This window comes from Colobus angolensis, unplaced genomic scaffold (genome assembly GCF_000951035.1).
Source record: "Colobus angolensis palliatus isolate OR3802 unplaced genomic scaffold, Cang.pa_1.0 Scaffold159, whole genome shotgun sequence".
Taxonomy (NCBI): domain Eukaryota; kingdom Metazoa; phylum Chordata; class Mammalia; order Primates; family Cercopithecidae; genus Colobus; species Colobus angolensis.
In genome coordinates, this window is record NW_012114699.1 from 6,725,867 (window position 1) to 6,748,698 (window position 22,832).

General features: G+C 36.0%; 1 protein-coding gene across 1 annotated transcript in view; it reads right to left on the minus strand.

The window, feature by feature from the left end:
• ZNF280C (zinc finger protein 280C) overlaps window positions 1-22,832 on the minus strand; it is a 68,601-nt gene that overhangs the window by 10,784 nt on the left and 34,985 nt on the right. Inside the window, exons 7-14 of the mRNA XM_011936991.1 lie at window positions 21,379-21,549; window positions 21,127-21,233; window positions 15,356-15,579; window positions 13,841-13,998; window positions 12,707-12,807; window positions 11,786-11,932; window positions 5,391-5,522; window positions 485-798 (exon numbers count right to left, since the gene is read on the minus strand). Coding sequence (XP_011792381.1) covers window positions 485-798; window positions 5,391-5,522; window positions 11,786-11,932; window positions 12,707-12,807; window positions 13,841-13,998; window positions 15,356-15,579; window positions 21,127-21,233; window positions 21,379-21,549 — 1,354 coding nt within the window. The remainder of the gene's footprint in view (window positions 1-484; window positions 799-5,390; window positions 5,523-11,785; window positions 11,933-12,706; window positions 12,808-13,840; window positions 13,999-15,355; window positions 15,580-21,126; window positions 21,234-21,378; window positions 21,550-22,832) is intronic.

Sequence of the window (22,832 nt, forward strand, 5' to 3'; positions counted from 1 at the left end):
TTTATTTTTTAGTAGAGACGGGGTTTAACCATGTTAGCCAGGACGGTCTCGATCTCCTGACCTCGTGATCCGCCCGTCTCGGCCTCCCAAAGTGCTGGGATTACAGGCTTGAGCCTCCGTGCCCGGCCCTAAATTGATCTTTAAGTAGACTCATAATTTGAAAATTTGCTTTGAAACAAGCTAGAATAAGTGCAAAAAATTTAACACCAGTTAACATTTCCCTGGAATAAAAGGGATCAAATAAACCAATAATCTATCATAAGATAAAAGCATAAAATAAAAGATTAGTGTAAAAGATGAAAATTAGAGAATAAACACAATGACTCAAGTTCTGCTCAGTAGTTGTAAAAAGTACCTTTTTCTCATTTGCTTGGTCTTTATGCCAGATAAGTGATTATCATGTAAATGTGTAAGAGAGTTCTGTGATATGGTAAATTTCATACTTAAGATTAAATTTGTATTGTATATCAGAAATAAAAGATATTACCTTAAGTTCTTCAAAGCAAGGCTCATTTTATTTTTTCTGTTGCGCGGTCGCTTTTGCTTGTAAGAGGGTTTTGCTTTGGACTTAGCTATACGTCCTCTTGGCTTACTTGTACGAGCTTTACTTGCAGTGGATGTAGGTGCATGAGGCTTACTTGTCTTAGATCTACTGGCATTAGATTTTCTAGGATTTTTAGCAGTTGTATTGTGAGATGTCGGAGGTGTGACCTGAAGAAAAGAAGTGCCTGGAGTACAACCGGAAGGTGCAGTTGGTAATTTTGACTGGTGAGGTCCAAGTGAAGCTCGAATAGTAACCTATAAAAACAAAGTCAATATGTATTTTTAGAAAGTAACCATCACATTAGTATTAAAAATATCATTGTAAGCCCTCACATTTACAGTAAATTGGTTTTTGACAAGGGTCCCAAAACATTTCCAATGGGGCAAAAAATAGTCTTGATGAATGCTGCCAGAAAAACTGATATCCATGTGCAAAAGAAAGAATTTGAATCCCTACCTCATATTATATACAAAAACTATCTCAAAATGTATTAAATACCAAATTTTAAAAGGTAAAACTACAAAACTCTCAGAAGAAAATACAGTAGTAAATCCTTGTGAGTGTGAGTTAGGCAATGGTTTCTTATATAATGACACCAAAAGCAAAAGCAACCAAAGAGAAAATAGATGAACAGGCATTTCTTCAAAGAAGATATACAAACAGCCAACAACCACATGAAGAGACAGATGGTCCACAAATCATTAGTCATCAGGGAAATGCAAATCAATTCCCAAATGAGATGTCCCTTCACACCAACCAGAATGGCTGTAATAAAGAGACAATAACAAAATAACAAGTATTGGCTAGGACATAGAAAAATGAGAACCCTCATACACTGCTGGTGGGAATGTACAACAGTGTAGTTACAATGAAAAACAGTTTGGCAGACCAGGTGTGGCGGCTTAGGCCTGTAATCCCTGAACTTTGGGAGGCCGAGGTGGGCCGATCACTTGAGGTCAGGAGTTTGAGACCAGTCTGGCCAACATGGTGAAACTCCATTTCTTTTAAAAATACAAAAAATTAGCCAGACACGGTGGCAGGTACCTGTAATCCCAGCTACTCAGGAGGCTGAGGCAGGAAAATCACTTGAACCCAGGAGGCGGAGGTTGCAGTGTGCCAAGATCGCACCACTGCACTCCAGCCTGGGCAACAGAGCGAGACCCCATCTCAAACAAAACAAAACAAAAAAAGAGAAACAGTTTGGCAGTTTCTCAAAATATTAAAGGTAAGAGTTACCATTTGACTCCACCATTGCATTCAGAGGTATATACCCAAGAGAAATGAAAACATATGTTCACACAAAAACTTGTACATGAATTTTTATAGCAGCATTACAGCCAAAAAGAGGAAGCTTTTTCTGTTGCGCTCTCGCTTTTGCTTGTAAGAGGGTTTTGCTTTGGACTTAGCTATACGTCCCCTTGGCTTACTTGTATTAGCTTTACTTGCAGTGGATGTAAAAATTCCAATAGGATAACTGTGTTTTCAAAAAACAAATGACCCAAATGGCAATTTTGATTGGCAGTTTACATGTTTCTTACCTCATCATATGATTTACAAAGGCTTTGTTACAGTTAGTATTGTACTTGCAAAAACTGCAGTGGATGTATATAGAAAAGAGAATTATGCCCACCAATAGATGAAATGATAAATAAAAGGTAGAATATCTATGCAGTGCAGTATTACCCACCGCATATTGAATTAATGCAAAGATGGATGATCAGAAAGACAAATGGATATGCCCACCAACAGATGAAAGGATAAATAAAAGGTAGAATTTCTATGCAGTGCAGTATTACTCAGCCACAAAAAAGAATGAAGTACTGGAACATGGTACAATATCAATGAAGCTGCAAAACATTATGCTAAGCGAAAGAAACCAGTCCCTAAAGATGACATATTGTATGATTCAACACGAAATGTCCAGAATGGGAAAATCCATAGAGACTAAAAGCTGACTAAAGTTTGCACAGGGCTAGTGGAGGGGAAATAGTGAATGCTAAAGGGTATGGGGTTTCTTTTGAGGGTGATAAAAATGTTTTAAAATTTATTGTAGTGATGTTTGCCCAAATCTGAATATGCTAAAAACCACTGAACTGTGTACACTGTAAATGGGTAAATTGTGTGATATATGAATTACATCTCAATAACAGTTACCAAAAAATCACTACAATACAAAAAGTTAAAATCATTATTTTGAAAGTGGCAAGTATAAAACTGCAATCAGATAAGCCTTCCACTTATTCTAAATGGTCATACCGATTAAATGAAATTTATCTTGATATTTACTTACTGTTGTAATATTAGTTTTATATTTATAACAGCTGTATGTTAACAGATATTAACAAATAATTAGGAGTTAGTACAAATTAGATGAATATTGAAAGAGCACATTCCATAGCTATTTTACACTTTGACAGAATTAAAAGGGGCCAGGTGTGGTGGGTCACACCTGCAATCCCAGCACTTTGGGAGGCCAAGGTGGGTGGACTGCCTGAGCTCAGGAGTTTGAGACCAGTCTGGGCAACTCATCTCTACCAAAAATGCAACAAAATTAGCTGGGCATGGTGACATCCACCTGTGGCCTGTGGTCCCAGCTTGCACCTAGGAGGCAGAGGTTGCAGTGAGCTGAGATGGCACCACTACACTCCAACCTGGGTGACAGAGAGAGACCCCATCTCAAAAAAAAAAAAAAAAAAACAAAAAAAAAACAAAAAAACCCTAACTAAAAGGCTTTCACAAATAGAGAGGTCAAAATGTAATATAGAGGCCTGAATTACACTCTGGTAACTATAAAACAGATTTTCAGTAAATGTGACCTCTTCCTGGTGGATCAGGGGGCACGATTTCTGCTTCCAAGGTTATGGTGGAGCTTACATCAATTTATCACACAGCATGGTAGTTATAATAATGCTCAGAATTTCCTTAATGGTAACATATAAAATTTATCATTTACTATTTGGGAAATGAAAATGTTTGTATCTATTGGTTAATAACAGAAAACAGTCACCCACTAACATTCTCTTTAATCATTTGACTATATTCCTCCCATGTACTTGAAGAACAGCTTCTGTGAAGTCCTATGAAATATATGAAGTATCACAGAAAAGCACTGAAGCAGAACTTGTTAGCTTGCAAACAGAAAATAAATTTTTTGAAAGCACTGGAGAAGTCAAAAAATCCAAGTTTAAGAACCTTAGTACTACCTCGTCCTAGCTACATGACCTTGAGTAAGGAATTTAGCCTCTCTGAATCTCTTCATCTCTTATGTGGGGATATACCTGCCTTGTCTATCTCATTGGATCACCACAAAGGTTAAATAATAAAATGTATGGAAAGGCACACTGAACACTTAATTCTAAAGTATTATAAGACATACAGTATCATTATTACCAGTATTACCATTACTACTGGTATCTTATTAATAAGGGAAGATGTGAGAGAGGACTGTTCTGCCTACATTAATATTCTGCATGTCTAATATCAACATGGAACAAATGGATTGCACAGAAGATGCCAGATGGTTTATCTTACACTAGATATTCAGATAATTGTTTTATATTATTTTTGTTAATTTAAATGGCAGACATACTCGCATTCAAAAGTATGTACTCAAAATGAAATACAAATATGTGGGGATTATCTCACCTTGGATTATGTATCTCTTCACTGGAGAAAATATTCAAGAGCTAACTTTATGTAAAGAAGTTGGAGGGCCAGGTGTGGTGGCTCATGCCTGTAACCCCGCACTTTGGGAGACCGAGGCGGGCAGATCACTTGAGGCCAGGAGTTTGAGACCAGCCTGGCCATGTTGGTGAAACCCGGTCTCTATTAAAAATACAAACAATTAGCTGGACATCATGCTGCACGCCTGTAATCCCAACTACCTGGGAGGCTGAGGCACGAGAATCACTCGAACCCGGGAGGCAGAGGCTGCAGTGAGCTGAGATCGCGCCACTGCACTCCAGCCTGAGGCATAAAGTGACTGTCTCAAAAAAAAAAAAAAAAAAAAGTCAGAGAAAACTTATGTATATAAGGCAAACAAGGAGAAAGAAATTTGTAGTCTGATGTGTGCTTGCTCATGAAAAACAGCAATGCTATGCTATTCAGGAGCAAAACGTGCTTCTCTGAGAGATTAGTAATACCCACTTCAACAAACCTATGGCATTCAAGGCACTACGACAGATGCTGGGGACACAAAGATAAATATAATTCCTGATCTTAAGTATCTTATAGCCTAGCAACTGAAAGACATACACATTGACAACTGGAATAGCTCAAAAACAGCCTACAGAACATTGAAACAACCTGCCGACTTAGTCTACAATCTAGTTGCACTAGAAATACCCCTCCAACAAACCACGTCAATCAACTAATAAAACAATGGTTAGAAGTTTTTCTTTACATGCATAAGAAGGATAAAACCTAAAATTAAAGTCTTAATAACAATCAGAGGTCAATTTTAATATTATATTCAATAGATAAAACCAGGCAGTAGTTTGTTTCTGTTATCATACAAAATGTTAAAAATACAGCATATTTAAAACTCACTTTTGGGGTGCATGTGATATTTTGATACAAGCATACAATATGTAATGATCATATCAGGGTAACTGGGGTATCCATCACCTCAAGCATTTATCATTTATTTGTATTAGGAACATTCCAATTCCACTCTTCTAGTTATTTTGAAATACACAATAAATTATTGTTAACTACCATTGCCCAGTGAGCTTCCTAACACTAGATCTTATTCCTTCTATCCATAATAATAAAAAATAAAAAATAAAAAATAAAAAAAATTAATAGAATGTGCAAAAAACCACCAAAAACCCCCTCACAAACTCACTTTTGTTCCAGGAGGCAATCCTTCTAGTTCTTTAGGCTTTATAAATGTACGATGCTGTGCCTTATGTTCAGCTTTCTCCTTGCTGGTCAAAAATTGTAGTCTGCATTTTGGGCAACGATGAACCCCTTTGTTCTGTTTACAGAAAAGATTAGATATAATAACTTCCACCACCACAAATCCTAGGACCTGAAATTGCTCTTAATTCTAAAATCTAAATAAATTTACAACCAGAATTTTATCATCTCCCACCACAGACAATTCGAAATGATCTATTATTTAAAAGTACTCCTTGTGTTAGTATTTGAGTTTCAAAAGCATTAGTTACCATATAAGGATCAAACATAAAAAGTATATAATTAGATTTTAATTGGAAAAGTTCTATACTGATTGTAGTGGCATAAATAAGAATGGATTCCAATCTATTGTTTGAGAAACCCTTGACTAAATTCCTCCTCAAACCCTAGTCCCATTATTATTTTACCAATGGGAAAGAGGACCCAAGAGAAATTTGTCACTTGCCCATAGCTGGTTAGTGTTCTTTCTACTATACATTATCAATTGCAATCTTTATGTATCTGTTCTCATTAATTAAAATATATTTTATATTTATTATAAATTTAGAACAACATACAAATACAAAAAAATGCTTTCTTTAAAGATGTATCTCCACCAGCTCATCATTATTTGCATATAAAACACAATCTTTTAGGAAAACCAAATGAGGTAACATGTATGAAAGTACCTAGCGGAGTTACTGGTGCACAAAAGGCATTTGCTAAATAAAAGCTCTTTACAAAGTTCAAAGCAATATATAAAGATAAGGTGTTTGCATTACTATTTTAGTTTGACCTTCAGACTATTTTAGAAGTGAGGTGTGATCATACCATAGGTACAGTAAACACAAACAGATTTACCTGTAGGTGCTCAAGAGAGAAGGGGAAAGAAGAAAAACTCAGCCAAGTAACAGACAGCAAATTAAGATGATGGAGAGAATGTTTCTCCAGAGTATAGTTCCCACAAATTTTTTCTCTACCTATACCTCATCCAGTTTCATGGCTTTAAATAGCATCCACCTACTGCCTACTTGACATCTCTTGATGTCTAATAGGTATTTCAAATCAACATGGACAGAGAAGTTGAACTCTAGAGTCAAAGAAGTTGACTCTAGTAGAACTTCTAGACAAAGAAGTTGAATTCTAGGGCACAAAATCTGTACCTTCCCTACTCTTCCCAATATCTCAGTATATGGGAACTAAATTCTTGCAGCTGCTCAGGACAAAAATACTTGGTCACTCTTAACTCTTCTCTTTCTCTTACATCCCACGTTCAACAAATTAGTAAAACCTGTCAGTGATACCTTAAAAAAAATTTATAATTTTTCAGTTTCTCATCACCTCCAATCACTGTTACCACCATACTTATCTGAGCCACTTACGAGGACTCTTGCAATAGCCTATCTTCTCCCTATTTCCATCCTTTCTCCTTCTACAGTCTATTCTTCCCACAGCTGTCAGAGTGATCTTAAAATGTTACAGAACTTTCACATGGTTAAACCCTCCAATGGCTTTCCATAACACTCCAGAATCCTGACTCTGGCTCACAAGTCCTTAAATTATCTGGTTTACATTCTATTGCTACAACCTCATCTACTACTATGTTTCCTCTCACTTGTTTACTGTGCTCCAGCCACACTGACCTCCTGCTCTTCCTTGAATATCCTAGGTATATGTTCACCTCACTGTCTACCTACTACTGTTCCCTCTACCTGGAACATTCTCTCCCAGATGAGTAAGCCACATGATTTACTCTCTCATTCCCTTTGGAGAAGCCCTCTTTAATCACACCATTTAAAAAACAGAAACTACTCCTTCACCGGAGCCCTGGCATTCCCTCTATCTGTATTTTCTTCCCATGGTACTTACCATCAGCTGGCACACATATACATTCAGACATCACACACACACACAAATCCTTCTTTACCATGATGCATATTTTAGCGAGCACAAACCTTGCTTTGCTTACTTCTGTATCCCCAGTACCTAAAACAGTCCTTGACATTTATTAGGCACTCAAATATTTGTTAAATAAAGAAATAAAGTGAGGCAAGAGACTGACAGAGTACAAATGAGCAGCAGGCACAATTTAACTAGTTCAAAGTGTCTGCCATTTCATTCAATGAGTATTTATTTGTCCAGAGCCCCAAGATGGGAGACATTAATCTACTATTCCCTTAGTTGGACTCAAGTCCTGCATATCTCTCTTATGTATGTATGCTTGCATTGTGCGAATGATCACGGATGATTATACTTTTTTTGTTGTTTTTTGAGATACAGTTTTGCTTTTGTTGCCGCAGGCTGGAGAGAAATGGCGTGACCCTGACTCACTGCAACCTCTGCCTCCTGGGTTCAAGCAGTTCTCCTGCCTCAGCCTCCCAAGTAGCTGGGATTACAGGCTTCTGCCACCACATCCCGCTAATTTTGTATTTTTAGTAGAGATGGGGCCAGGTTGGTCTCGAACTCCTGACCTCAAGTGATCCACTCTCCTCGGTCTCCCAAAGTGCTGGGATTAGAGGTGTGAGTCACCATGCCCAACTAATACATTTTTAAAATAAAATGTTTAACCAAAGAAACAGTAACTTGTTCCAAGGGTAGAGAAAAAGTTAAGTGTTAAGCTTCTTTACATGCATACTATATGGTTTTGGGTGACATGAGAGTTTGTTTGTTTGTTTGTTTGTTTTTTTGAGACGGAGTCTCGTTTTGTCTCCCAGGCTGGAGTGCAGTGGCATGATCTTGGCTCACTACAACCTCTGCCTCCGGGGTTCAAGCGATTCTCCCCCCTCAGCCTCCCAAGTAGCTGGGATTACAGGCATGCACCACCACACCCAGCTAATTTTTGGTAGAGACAGGGTTTCACCATGTTGGCCAGGCTAGTCTCAAACTCCTGGCCTCAGGCGACCCACCTGCCTCGGCCTCTCAAAATGTTGGGATTACAGGCATGAGTCACTGCGCTTGGCCAATTTGAGGGATTTTCAAGGGAACGATCTGTAATTTCTGCCTTTAGACCTAATGTCAATGTGGAATATGAGTCTGCAGTGGAAGCGTGGGCTAGAAATCAATTTTTGACTCCACCATTTATTAGGGAATGTGACACTGGGCAAATTACTTTCTATAAAGCTTTGTTTCCTCAACTATAAAATGAAAACAATCATATACCTGCCTCATAGGGTGGCTGTGAAGATTAAACAAGATAATGCATGTAAAAGCACCAGTGGCTGTCAAATGGTAAGTGATTAGTACATGTTAACTGCTTATTGTTATTATTAAAGAGCTAAGGAGGATATGTAACACATCTGGAGTCTTTCATCCTTTGTTAAAAAATGTATAAACTGCATTGCTAACTCCAAAATCACTCAAGACACAATAATATATTTTTAGGAAAAAGTTGCAATCCAAGTCTTCAAAAAGAATAAAATAGAATCAATAATTCTTATTATATAAAATTGCACTAATAATGCCATCTCAATTACAAGCTTATAATACTGGTCAGCTCAGGTTTTTGAGTCTTTTGTGAATAATTACGCAAACTGCAAATACCTTCAGAGAAGCCCGATGATGCTCATCAATAGAATCTTACCTCTTCACTGCTGACTGCCTACTCTTTAAGTACTCCAAACTTAACAAAAAAAATTGAGCACCTGAAATGGACTGAATGCTTGTGCCCCCCCCCCGCCCCCCAATTCATATGGTAAAATCCTAATTTCCAATGTAATAGTATTGGGAGGTGGAGCCTTCGGAAAGTATTTAGATTATGATGGTGGAGCTGTCAAAACGGGATTAGCGTCCTTATAAAAGGGACCCCAGAGAGCTCTCTCCACCCCTTCCCCCATGTGAAGAGACAGTGAGAATATGGCCATCTATGAACAAGGAAGCAGGTCCTCACCAGACACTGAACAGCTGGTGCCCTGATCTTGGACTTTATAGTCTCTAGAACAGAGAGAAATAAGTTCTTGTTGTTTAAGCTTCCCAGTCAGTGGTATAATAGCATGTTATAGCAGCTCAAACAGACTAAGGTAGCACCTGTGGCACCTCAGTGGTCCCTAAGACTACTCCCAGATGTGATGATTCAGCAGAAGGATCGATAGGACTTAAGACACTGTTATACTCACAGCTATGTTTTAGTACAGTGTAAGGGTACAGAGCAGGATTAATAAAGGAAAATGATGCACTGGATAGCTTCTAGAGGATTACCAGGTGCCAACTTCTAAGAGTTCTATTCCAGTGGAGTCACACAGGACACACTTAATCCCTCAGCAATGAACTGCAGCAATATGCATATAATCCCTCGGCACTGAACTGCAGTAACACCTATAAAGTGTTGCTTGACAGGAAAGCTCTCTTGAGTCTAAGAGCTTAGGTTTTTCATAGGGGTAAGCCACCAAATTTTCAGACGACTCCCTCCACTGCAAGAAAAGCAAGTGGTTACCATAACTTTATTTTTTTGGTGCAAATTTTCTCGACAAACTGGTACAACATGGCTCAAGGTTCCAGGCATGTAAAACACTCTTATCAATTAAGAACATTTTAGGAGCTCAATTTCTAACATTTAGCCAAGGGGCACTTATACAGGCAGGCACTTCTGAAATTGTGCAATATTTGAGCAACTCAGACCTGCTGGATAACTCTTTCCAATACATACGGTAAGTTAAGGCATACAACTTAGGGTATGAAGAATGACTACAGATCAGATAAACCACTTATGAGACACAGCTCACAAAGTGGGTTCACTGTGTCTTTCTTACCTTTCTAAGCATGTTATCACTCCTTTCGAATCTACATCTATATCACTCTAGAGCTTAGTAAAGCATAGGCGAAAGAATTATGTTAGAAGACCTATAATTAGACAGTCAGAGATACTGCTTTATGTTCCATTCTTTTCAAAATTGAAGGCCAAAAAATGAAATACAGACCACCAAGAATAGTGTTTCCCAAACTCTATACCTCAAGAAATATTAATAGGTATTGTGCAAATAAAGGGCTCAGAGGTTAAAAATGTTTGAGGACCATTACATACTATGTCCCTTGCTTAGAGATTTACAATATTAGCATATTGAAAGCTCTGAAAAGTCTTGTTTTTAAAAATAAAGAAAAAACACCCCTATGAATTTTGTAAATCCAGCCATTCACTAAATTTCTTTCACTAGGAACAAGTTAAGAGGGAAACACTTATTAACATCTGAGTGAACACTGTTGGGGGAAACCCTAGAAAGATTTTGCCAAAGGTTTTTAAGGGTGAGATGGCCTACCAGGATAAAAAAAAAAAAAAAAGACATTGATACCATCTAAGTCATAACACAAGTAATCTGAATGTATTTGGAAATTCTATCTTTATGACTTTTTTCCCAATTAACTACAAGTTGATTTCATGATTATCCAACAACTACAATCAAGGGCCACGTTAGCGCTGGTAGTGAATGAACTTGCCGAGACAATGCAATTAATACTAAGAAAATGTAATGAGCTGATCAGTGAGGAGGCAAAACTCGATTACATGACCAGATTTAGTAAATCCATTGACTTCTGATTTTTGGCAAAGGCACTATTGCTGTTTCAAACACTCAAGAATAGGCCCACTGTTTCATCAAAGTTTTCAGCCCACAGGATGCTCTAATTGAGGAAAAGAATCAGTAGGCATAAAATCAGAATTCAAGGGAAAGATGCAAGCATCAATACTGGTATCCCAGAAATTATATAGCAGAACTGGCAAAAGTCACAAAGGAAGTAAGTTACAACCTAAATATAGTTCTCTGGTGTAGTTCACATATCTGGTCATAAGTGTTCTTGCTGTTTCCTTTGTTAATGGCTGCTACAAAAGTTAATTCTAGGTTACTGATGACAACCACATGTCTCATAATAAAAAGTAGGCTAGAAAGTAGAAATAAGATTTCAAGAGAAAGAGGAAAACACAAGGCTATGAGTCCTTAATCTTATGTTCCTCCATTCAAACTTATTTTTTCCTGCTCTTGATAAGCACCTCCAAAATCATTCCCAGTCCCACCACCCTTAGGTCCTGAAATATCTAACTTCAGTATTTCATGAATCTTCTGTTTTTTCCTCCACTTTGGGGTTCCTATTTCTAGCTATCTTTCAGAACTTTGACTATTTATGATTCTCAGTGTCACCAGAAAGCAAGCAAGGAAAATAAGTTAAAGTCTCAGAAGTTATTCAGCATAAATTATAAATTAATTGTGTCATTCAGAACAACTTTGCTTTCTGTCCAGAACAAATCTAACCAATGTTCTAAGTTATATAGATATAGATGTAGCTATAGATCTATACATATAGATCTGTATCTTTTCACTAAGACAACATGAACAAATAAGAACTGCTTAATCTCACCTGATGCTTCATGTAATGATTCATGTAGGGGGTTGCCATTTTACTAATTTTGAGGCAAAATGGACATAGCAAGTTCTTAGTGTTTTCATGGGCTGCTCTAAAATGAGCTTCTACATCAGAAAATGTTGATGATCTAAACTGGCAAACCTAGAAATATAAAGAAGGCTTAGTTTAACTTGAAATTTTATAACTTCTTGCAATTACATCAAAGTAGCAATAACGGGTCATCTGTTTGGAAGAACATGTACTACTAGTACCGCTCTGCCACCTATACAACTAAGAATAATCATATTACTGCAAGTAATAAAGATAACATTTGAAAGATATCTTTCAAAGTTTAGGCATATATTCCAAAACACAGTAAGACTCTCTTCTTTTCAAATCTACCACCCCTATCTTGATGCAAATTTTCAAGCTCTGCCAAATCTTGTTCTAAAAAGTTTTTCCTGCTATATAAAACAGAGTACTCTCTTCTTCAGATTTTAAATAGCATCCATGCTATGCCAGTGTCAATTTATCTTTATCTCACTTCCTTGTTACTGGAAGCCACTTCAAATTCTGCAACACTGATCCCAAAGCATTTAAATCGGTTTTCTATAACTAAGAGATTTTCCTATTTCTCTAGCATATCTATAATCTTTCCTATAAGATAACCCACATATTTGTCTTTCTCTAGTAGGGCATTTCCTCATCTAGTGCAGAGGTCAGCAAATAGAACCCACAGGCAAAATCTACTCCACCCCCTTACTTATAATGCATGAGTTAATCCCAAGGGGGTTTCCACTAATGAAGAGGGTCTTCAATTTTAGCATAGTAACTAATTTTATTTAAATGGCTTTAAAAAAATCAAAAGAACAATACTATTTCATGGCACATGAAAATTAAACAAACACTTAACTACACAATAAAATGTGTGTGTACCTGGCAAACATATGGCATTTCACCAGGTTTATGGGTGTCCTTCATATGTTGTAAAAGAATATGCTCTGTTTCAAATGATAATTCACAGATTTTGCAAATAGCTGAAAGTGGAAAAAAACACATTATACCATTTAAGGATGTGTATAAAAAAGATTCATTTTGTACATCCATAACAACAACAAGTAATAATGATAGTAGAAGTAATAGTGATGTGGTTCTAACAATTTTATAGCTGTTAACTCTGTAATGCTGTTCCAAGGATATATTAGCTTATTTAATTCTCGTAACATCACCGAGGAAGGTACTGTTATTTTTTATTCCTATTTTTCAGATGAGGAACCAGAAGCACAGAAAAATTAAGTAACTTGCTTGAGATCTCACAGTTGCAGTAAAAGGCAAAGTTGGAATCTGAACCAAATCTGTTCGCTTCTCAGACTCTAAATCTTAACTAACTTTGCAGTTACTTTTTGTCTAAAGTGTAAATCAAGACAACTGATTTCAAATTTGAAAACCATGGAATCTGGGTGTTCTAATTTAGTCCCCTACACACAATGCATGTTATGCCAAGGAAGTTTCCACTAATGAATTGTTTATAAGAAAGATTTCAATTTTTTTTTTTTTTTTGAGATGGAGTCTCACTCTTGTTGCCCAGGCTGGAGTGTAATGGTGCCATCTTGCCTCACCGCAACCTCCGCCTCCTGGGTTCAAGTGATTCTCCTGCCTCAGTCTCCCGAGTAGCTGGGATTACAGGCACACGCCACCTCGCCTGGCTAATTTTGTAATTTTTCTTTTTTTTGGTAGAGGCGGGGTCTTACTATGCTGCTCAGGCTGGAGTGCAGTGGCTATTCACAGGTGCAATTGATCACAGCAATCTACAGTACTGAACTCAAGGGCTCAAGTGATCCTCCTGCCTCAGCCTCCTTAGTAGCTGGGAGTATAGGCATGTACCATCACACCTGGCTTTAGTAACACATTTAATCTAAGTTTATAAAAGTTATGATTTTTTTTTCAATTTTGCCCTCAAATTACAAAGTCTACTTATTTTTATTTTTCTGTCAGAATTTTTAAGGGTTCCTCATAGTTTGGATGATCAAAGTCAGTAATATTCAGGATTCCAAAGAAACTTTCACTTACTAGAAAACTCATGGGGAGTGTGTGTACTCTCAATGTGGCACTGCAGTTGGAAGGGTGTGGGATACTGCCGGTAACAGTGCTGGCAGGTGGTGTGGTTTTCCCAGCTTTCGTTGTTCTGCTTCTCAAGTTCCAAGTGATGTTTCATGTGGTTCATAAACCTATAAACAATTTGCCAATAAGAGCAAAAATTCAGACTTATAACCAAAGAAAAGTCTCTGAACCTAAATTTTAAAAATGTAATTCTATTACTCAAAATAACATCTCTGAGGCCTGAAAGCCCTCTAGAAAAGTGTGTACTTTAAATAATTTATTTTCATTAAGTGGCTCAGTAAGGTTTTTTTTCACCTTTGTTTTAAAAATAATCCATTAACATAGTCATATGAAACACCACTAATTCGCTGTTATCATTATTTTAGATTTAAAACTTTTTTTTAGCAAAGAAAAATAGCAGGCCTCTTTTCCATACATAAAATACTATTTACATTTTAAAATAAAATACTGAAAGGATGGAAACCCTACCACCAAAAGCAGCTACAGGGAATAGACAAATCTTTGAAAGCTTTGAAGGTTTCAGCGCTTCAAAAGACAAACTGCTGGTATATTTTTATTTGTGTCTTGGTTTCTAAATGCATGCAATAGCAATTTTAATGCCTATAATTACAAGAACCTTTTGTTTTATCTAATTATACTGGCTCACTGTTAGCACAAACTATTCATTTTTCTTAGCAGGCTGTGCCCTTTGTGGCACCGCCTGTTTTTCAGTTTTACCGTCTGCTATTTTAGCTTCTCTAAAAGGCTTCTGAAGAGAAGGAACTATGATGTTCAATGGCAGAGAGTACAATATAAATGGACATACCATTTTCAAAGGGCTTACTAAAACTTTTTGCTGAATTTCAAAGTAAGCATATTCAATGTAAACAACAATTTTAAGACTGCGTCAACTATTTACAATTATGAATCACTGAAGAAAATAATCTTGAAACAAAGTGATAATGTCATCAACCTAGATAGCAATTATTGTGAAGGTTTGGGTTTTTATCTTTTTTTACACCTCCAAAACACTTCTCTTTGGTTTTGGTAAATGTCTCAAATTTATTTTAAAATTGAAAAATTTGAGCTTTAAATAAGGTTAGTATGGAGAAGGTCATGCTGCATAGTGGTTCTTCTGGTGACATGAAGAAAAGTAAGATTCAAAGTCAGCTAGAAAATATAAGTTTCTCATGAAACCTCCTAGTTCAATAATAAATGCAGGGAAAAGAAATAATTTCCCCCTAAATTAAAATACATTTTGTCTTTTCTTAAGCTATCTGAAAACAATACAATTAGGTGGATCCTGGAGTCAAACTCTTAAAATACAAGAAGGAACAAAAACTTTCCAACATGATAATCTGCCTCTGTTCTTAGTAGACAGTATTATAATTACTTACTGAGGATGGCACAGCAAAGTAAAGATACTATATTCTTATCTGTCATATTCCAACTTTCAAACAGAAATAAAAATAAATATTTACATACCTAATATTATTTTTAAGAACTTTCGAGCAACTGAAGCATTTAAAGGTTGTGTAAGTCTTTGGCTCTTTCTCAGTGACTCCTTCATGCCTTCCATAATAAAACTCATTGACTAACATGATCAACTTTCCTGTCTCTGAATCAATCTTATTTCTGTCTTCAGCACATGGATGTTCTGATTTAACAATTACTCCCAAAAATTTAGTTATCATGTCTGGACAACAATGCTGAAAGAGGAAAAAAATATGAGCCTTGTCTATAGCTCTTTTAAAGATAAGATACCAAAAAACGATTGAGTTTACATCTAAGGCCAGATGATATAAAACTATGCTTGGTAATGTATCTAGAAAGATATTCACCAAAATTGTGGCTTCCATTTTTATATATTCTAAAAAAATTCAAACAATAAACACCTACTATCTTAATAAAGGAATAACTTCAAAAACAAATTGAAAACCTTAAGATCAGGGATGTTTACATATCTAATATTTTTTCTTCACAATTTTTCTTTTTAGATGTAAATATTTAATAATAATTTTTTTCTTGGCCCAAAATCACCCATTTCACATCTGTGTCAAGATACAGCTTACCTGCTTGCTTATACACTGTTGGTAGGAATGTAAATTAGTTCAGCCCCTGTGGAAACAGTTTGGAGATTTCTCAAATAACTAAAAATCAAACTACCATTTGACCCAGAAATCTCATTACTGGGTATATACCCACTGGGAATAAATCGTTCTACCAAAAAGACACCTACACTTGTATGTTCATTGCAGCACTATTCACAATAGCAAAGACATGGAATCAATCTAGGTGCCCATCAACAGGGAATTGGATAAAGAAAATGTGGTACATATACACTATGGAATACCAGACAGCCATAAAAAAGAATGAAATAATGTCCCTTGCAGCAACATGGATGCAGCTGGAGGCCATTATCCTAAATGAATTAACACAGAAACAGAAAACTAAATATCTTATGTTCTCACTTACAAGTGGGAGCTAAACACTGGGTACACACAGACATAAAGATGGAAACTACACTGAGGTCTCCAAAAGTTGGGAGGGAGGGAAGAGGACAGGGGCTGAGAAACTTCCTATTGCATACTATGTTCACTATTTGGGTGACAGGATCAGAAGTCCAAACCTCAGCATCATGCAATATACCCTTGTTAACAAACTTGCGCATGTATCCCCGAATCTACAATAATTAAAAAAAAAAATAGCTCAGGCCAGGAATGGTGGCTCATGCCTACAATCCCAGCACTTTGGGAGGCTGAGACAGGCAGATCACGAGGTCAGGAGTTCGAGACCAGCCTGGCCAATATGGTGAAACTCCGTCTCTATTAAAAATACAAAAAAATTAGCCGGGCATGGTGGCACGTGCCTGTAGTCCCAGCTACTCAGGAGGCTGAGGCAGAAGAATTGCTTGAACCCAGAAGGCAGAGGTTGCAGTGAGCTGAGGTTGTGCCACTGCACTCCAGTCTGGGTGACAGAGCGAGACTCTGTCTCAAAAAAAAAAAAAAGAAAGCTTAAAAGGTAGTTTTATATGCCATTATGTATAAACTTGATTATAAAATAACACAGTAATATTTAAGTGAAGCCTGGTTGGAACCAGACTTTGAGCACAGCTAACCTGCTATTCTTCAGACTTAACATGCTAGAAAATGTGTGGAACACAAAGAAAGAAGCATCAGTTACATTTTGAGTATCTCAACATATTCTATCTAGAATGCCTAAATATCTGAAGGGGAAATCTACCTCATGAATAAAATCAAGACATCATATAAACTGATCCTAATGTGGAATACTTTCATACAAAAGCCTTTTTTACTCAATGAGATAAAACTAATTTATTTATTGGGTATATTTTACAGTTGTAGAATTTCTCTAGAAGAATTCTCTAAGAATAACTGGAGAAAAAAATAGGAGAAACTGTATCTGAGAAAGCGTTAAAATCCAAAATATATGAGAAACTCCTACAACTCAATAGCAAAAAACCAAATACACTAATTTAAAAACGGACACAGGAATTGAAGAGACAAAAGACGACACATGAGTAGCCAACACATATGTGCAAAAGTGCTCAACATCACTAATCACTAGGGAAATGCAAACCAAAACTACAATGAGCTATCCCCTCACACCTATTAGAACAGCTATATCAAAAAGATAAAAGATAAGTGTTGGTAAGAATGTGGAAAAACGGGAACCATTTCACACTGTTGATGGGAATTTTATTGGTGCAGTCACTATGGAAGACATGGGAGGTTTCTCAAAAAGTTAAAAATAGAACTACTATATGATACAGTAATCCTACTTCTGTGTATACGGCCAAAGGAACTGAAATCGGAATCCCAATGAGACATCTGTACTCCCATGTTCATTGCAGGGTTATTCATAATAGCCAAGACATGAAAGCAATCTAAACATCTATTAATATACAAATGGATAAAGAAGATGTGGTATATATATACACACATAGAAATGGAATATTATTCACCCGTAAAAACAGAAGGAAATCTTATTTGCACCAACATGTATGGATCTGGAAAACATGCTAAGGAAAACAAGCCAGTCACAGACAAATATTACATGATTTCTGTTACATGAGGAATCTAAAATAGTCAAACTCATAGATGCAGAGGGTGGAATTGTGATTGCCAGGGGCTAGAGGGAGGACAAAATGGGAAGGTATTAGTCAAACGGTACACAGGTTCAGTTATTTAAGATGAGTAAGTCCTAGAGATCTACTATATAGAATAGTGCATATAGTTAACAATACTGTATTACGTACTTAAAAAATTTGGCTGGGTGCAGTGGCTCACTCCTGTAATCCCAGCACTTTGTGAGGCCAAGGCGGGCAGATCACCTGAGATTGGTAGTTCGAGATCAGCCTGACCAACATGGAGAAAGCCCATCTCTACTAAAAATACAAAATTAGCTGGGTGTGGTGGTACATGCCTGTAATCCCAGTTACTCAGGAAGCTGAGGAGGGAGAATTGCTTGAACCCAGGAGGTGGAGGTTGCGGTGAGCTGAGATTGCGCCATTGCACTCTAGCCTGGGCAACAAGAGCAAAACTCCGTCTCAAAAAAAAAAAAATCTGCTAAAAGTGTAGATTTTCTATTGTGTTCATATCACGAAAAGGTAATAGAGGGTAGGAGGAAACTTTTGAAGGTGATGGTTATGTTTATGACACAAATTGTAATGTTTTCATGGATGTATACTTAGCTCCAAACTCATCGAGTTGTATACATTAAATACAGATTTTTATAGGTCAATCATATCTCAATAAAATGTTACAAAAATACAAGACTACATACTAAATAAATACTAAATAAAGTGTTAAATAAAGACAAGACTACATACTAAAACAAGTTAGAGTGGAAAACAAAAGAAAAAACTTCCCTAAAATCACAAAGTGAAAGACTTAAAAAAAAAAAGGACAAAGAAGCATAACAAAACATTGTGACAAAACTAAGACAAAACCTATCAGACCAGTTAAATTTCTCCTACCAATGAATATACATGGGTTTAACTCCACTTCTAAAAGAAAAGTTTTCATATAGGATCACAAAAGAAAAAACAACTCTGGTGAAAGCAAGAAAGAAGAAAAACAATGTGATTTGGGAGGGTTGAAAGTAAAAGGATAAGCAAAGAATAAAACAGGCAGGTGGAAACAATAAGAAAGCAAGGGTTGTAAGCCTGATATCAAACACAAAGCATTAAACAGACAAAAAGGACACTATAAAAATGCTAAAGGGTGCACTCACAATGAATCATAAAAGATGGATACATCTATGTCCTAAAGAACACTACCATGAAACAGAATTGGAAGATACCATGGGAAAATAGTGGTAATGTGAGACTTGGATTCCCCTTTCCCAAACACACTCAGGGAGGTGGAAACAGCAAAAGACTCAATACAGTCTTGCGTCAGAGTAAAGACGTTTGTATTTGGAATTTTAGAATTCCTTTTTTGTAAAATGCCAAATTTTAATAAAAATTTGCCAATCTTTGAAATAGTGAACAATTCCTTTTTCTAAGTTGCTTCTTTGCTTTGCACTCTTCTCATTACTTCTTTCCCACATATAATCAACACTGACTTTTTTTCTTGCCTCCTTTGCCCCTTCCTGTCATTTACATTGGGCATGCAAAGAGAATACAGACCATCTTTATACACACATAACAGAATACTGTAATATTTACTAAAATATTTTAAGTGGAGTGTTACCTTAATCCCATACTCCATTAGTACTGTGAAAATTACCTAAAACCTAATTTCAAGAGCTTCCTATATTAATAGAAAGCTAGAATTCATTTGTTTTTTTTTTTGTTTTTTTTTTTTATTATACTTTAAGTTCTAGGGTACATGTGCATAACGTGCAGGTTTGTTACATATGTAATTCATTTGTAATTATATAAACCACACTATGGATTGAGTTAAAACTATCATTTCATATGAAATGCTCCATCATTAGAAATTTATTTGAGTGTTGAAAATTAAAACGTAAGACTAAGGTTTTCATAGGGTAATGTCACATGCATATGTCACCATGGGCAAAAACAAGCTTTTCTTAGGGTAATGTGACATGCATATGTCACCATGGGCAAAAAATAAGCTAAACAAAAGGAGCTTTTATTTTACACAACAGATTAAGCACCTAATAAAACACCTGCTTTACAGGAAGTTTGAAGAATGGCATAATTTAGTCAATAAAATATTCCAATTTGTACATTATTTTCATTTAAAATTAAAATGCAGGCCAGGTGTGGTGGCTCACATCTGTAATCCTAGCACTTTGGGAGGCTGAGGCCAGTGGATCCACTTGATGCCAGGAGTTCGAGACCAGTCTGGCCAACATGGCAAAACCCCATCTCTACTAAAAAAAAAAAAATTAGCCTGGCACGGTGGTGCCACGTGTAATCCCAGCTACTCGGGAGGCTGAGGCAGGAGAACTGCTTGAACTGGAGAGGCAAAGGCTGCAGGGAGCCAAGGTTGTGCCACTGCATTCCAGCCTGGGCGACAGAGCAAGACTCTGTCTCAAATAAATAAATAAACAAAAATAAAATACAATAAATAAATAAACAAACAAAAATACAATACACTGCAGTGCACATGAACTTAATTTAAAAATTTAAATTGATACATAATGTTTGTAAATTATCATGGGGTACATGTGATATTTTGTTAAGTGCACAGAACACGTAATGATCAAATCAGGATGTCTGAGGTATCCATCACCTCGAGTATTTACCATGTCTCTGCGTTGGCAGCATCTTACTCTCTCCTAGCAATTTTTCACTCTACTTTGCACCAAACATTAGAACTTATTCCTCCTATGTAACGGTATCTTTGTGCATAATAACCAACCTCTCTTCCTCTTCCCCTACCCCTCTACACATACCCTTCCCAGCCTCTGGCAACTATTATTGTTCTACTCTCTACACCTCTGGAAGATCAACTTTTTTAGCTCTCACATATGAGTGACAACATCCATCTGTCTTTCTATGCTTGGCTTATTTCACTTAACATAATGGCCTCCAGTTCTATCCATAACTTAATTTAAAAAATTTCATCATTGGAAAGGACTTTAAAATCTTATATAATCATTGTGAATATCAATTTTAACTTAAGTTATATGGAAATGCCAATATGAGAAGGTTTCTTATCTAAATATCTGGATAAACCAGTATTTACTGTATATTAATTTTTAATATGTTCAAGGATCTATGAACATTTTTAACAACCGAATTTTGAAAAAAGTTTTACCTTCATGTGGTATTTCAAAGGATCCAAAAGATTGAACTGAACATTGCACTTAGGACAAGCTCTTAGGTAATGTGCTCCAGCATCATATGGAGATGAGGTATTTGTACCTACAATAAAATAAGGACTTTTAAGACTCAAACTCATCTTTTTAAAACCTTAAATGACCACTAATAATGGTTTTAAAATTCATCACCATTTCTAAAATGTATGTATAAATAATATTTTTTTTTACATGCCAGATTTCATGTTTACCTTTTGATAGCATAACTTGGGAGGATGTCACTGGAGGAGAACCAATTAAAGGCAATGAAGTGGAGGGATTTATTTGAGGAACATCTCCACTGGTCTTTGGTTTTTTTGGAGTAACACTGTTTACTTTAGAAGTAGAAGGATGTTTTAATACATATGAAGTATTTTTCATACCTACAAAGATTTAAATAGTGAGAAAGATATTTGTAAATATTTCAGTATGGAATATTGCTTATGTAAAACTGCTACCAAAATGGCTTTACATTTAAAATTGAGCAAAAACAGTTTGGAACAAAATTAAAGGTAATATAATTTAATAAGCATAACATACAAATGACAATAATGATTAAAATTTATATGAGCAAGTAGAAATTGCACAGCTACTACTATGAACTACACATCTTTACTTCACAAACTTTATACACAAAAATTCTAAAAATGCTTTCAAATAAAGAAAACAAACAAGTATCATGAAAAAAGTTACAACAAAAAATTCCAAGCTAAATAAATAAAAGTTACAGCACAGAGAATACTCTGAGCTGAAATTTTACACATCAACTTATATTTAGATGCCTAAATGCATTTGAGTTTGTAAAATATTTAAAAAATTTCTTCTAAACGTTTAGAGAAACACTTTTAAATGTTTTTTAAAAAACTTAAGATGTGTAATGGAAAATTCAAATTGGTTCTTTTTCCACCTAACAACCTAACAGGTGGTTTAAATTATCTTGTTTACTCCCTATATACAAAGTAGAAACAACTAATCTTGAATGATAATACCTCACTCATTCATATGAAAAGGTTTAGAGTTAATATGATGACTTTCAAAGTATGTTCCCCTTAATCCAATCGGTCTATCTTAGAAAATATAATGGGTATGTCAGATAAAGAAACCCTTTTACGTTTTATTAATTTCTCCATAAATTTTGAGTAAGAATTTCATTGCTAAAGATAGTCCCAAGTTTGAGAGCCACCACCTTAAAGACCAAAGGATTACATAATTCAGGGCATTCCCAAGACAAGTGGGGCTATTTAGGCTATAACCAGACCCAACACAAGTGATTTTTGAAAATAATATACAATTGTACTTTGCGATAAGGTTTCTAAAACTGCATGTCATGTTTTAAAAGCTCACAACTACATTAATAGGAGAAGCAGTAGAGTAGATACATGCCAGGAAAATAAGTATTACATTAGTGAGTTCCTCTGTTAAATCTATGTTTCATTCTTTGAGATAAAAATGATTTTTTCCTTAAACAGAAATGATTTTTTCCATCCTCAAAGCACATAATTACTGCCAGCTATACTGAAGGCACCTAAGACTAATTTTTGTGTAATCACTAACATTTTTCTGAGATACTTAGGTTACTTGAACAACCAACGAGTGCTAGTACTTTGGACTAGGCAACTGATTATATAACCAGCTGGATAATAAAAACAGACTGTTAAATATGCTT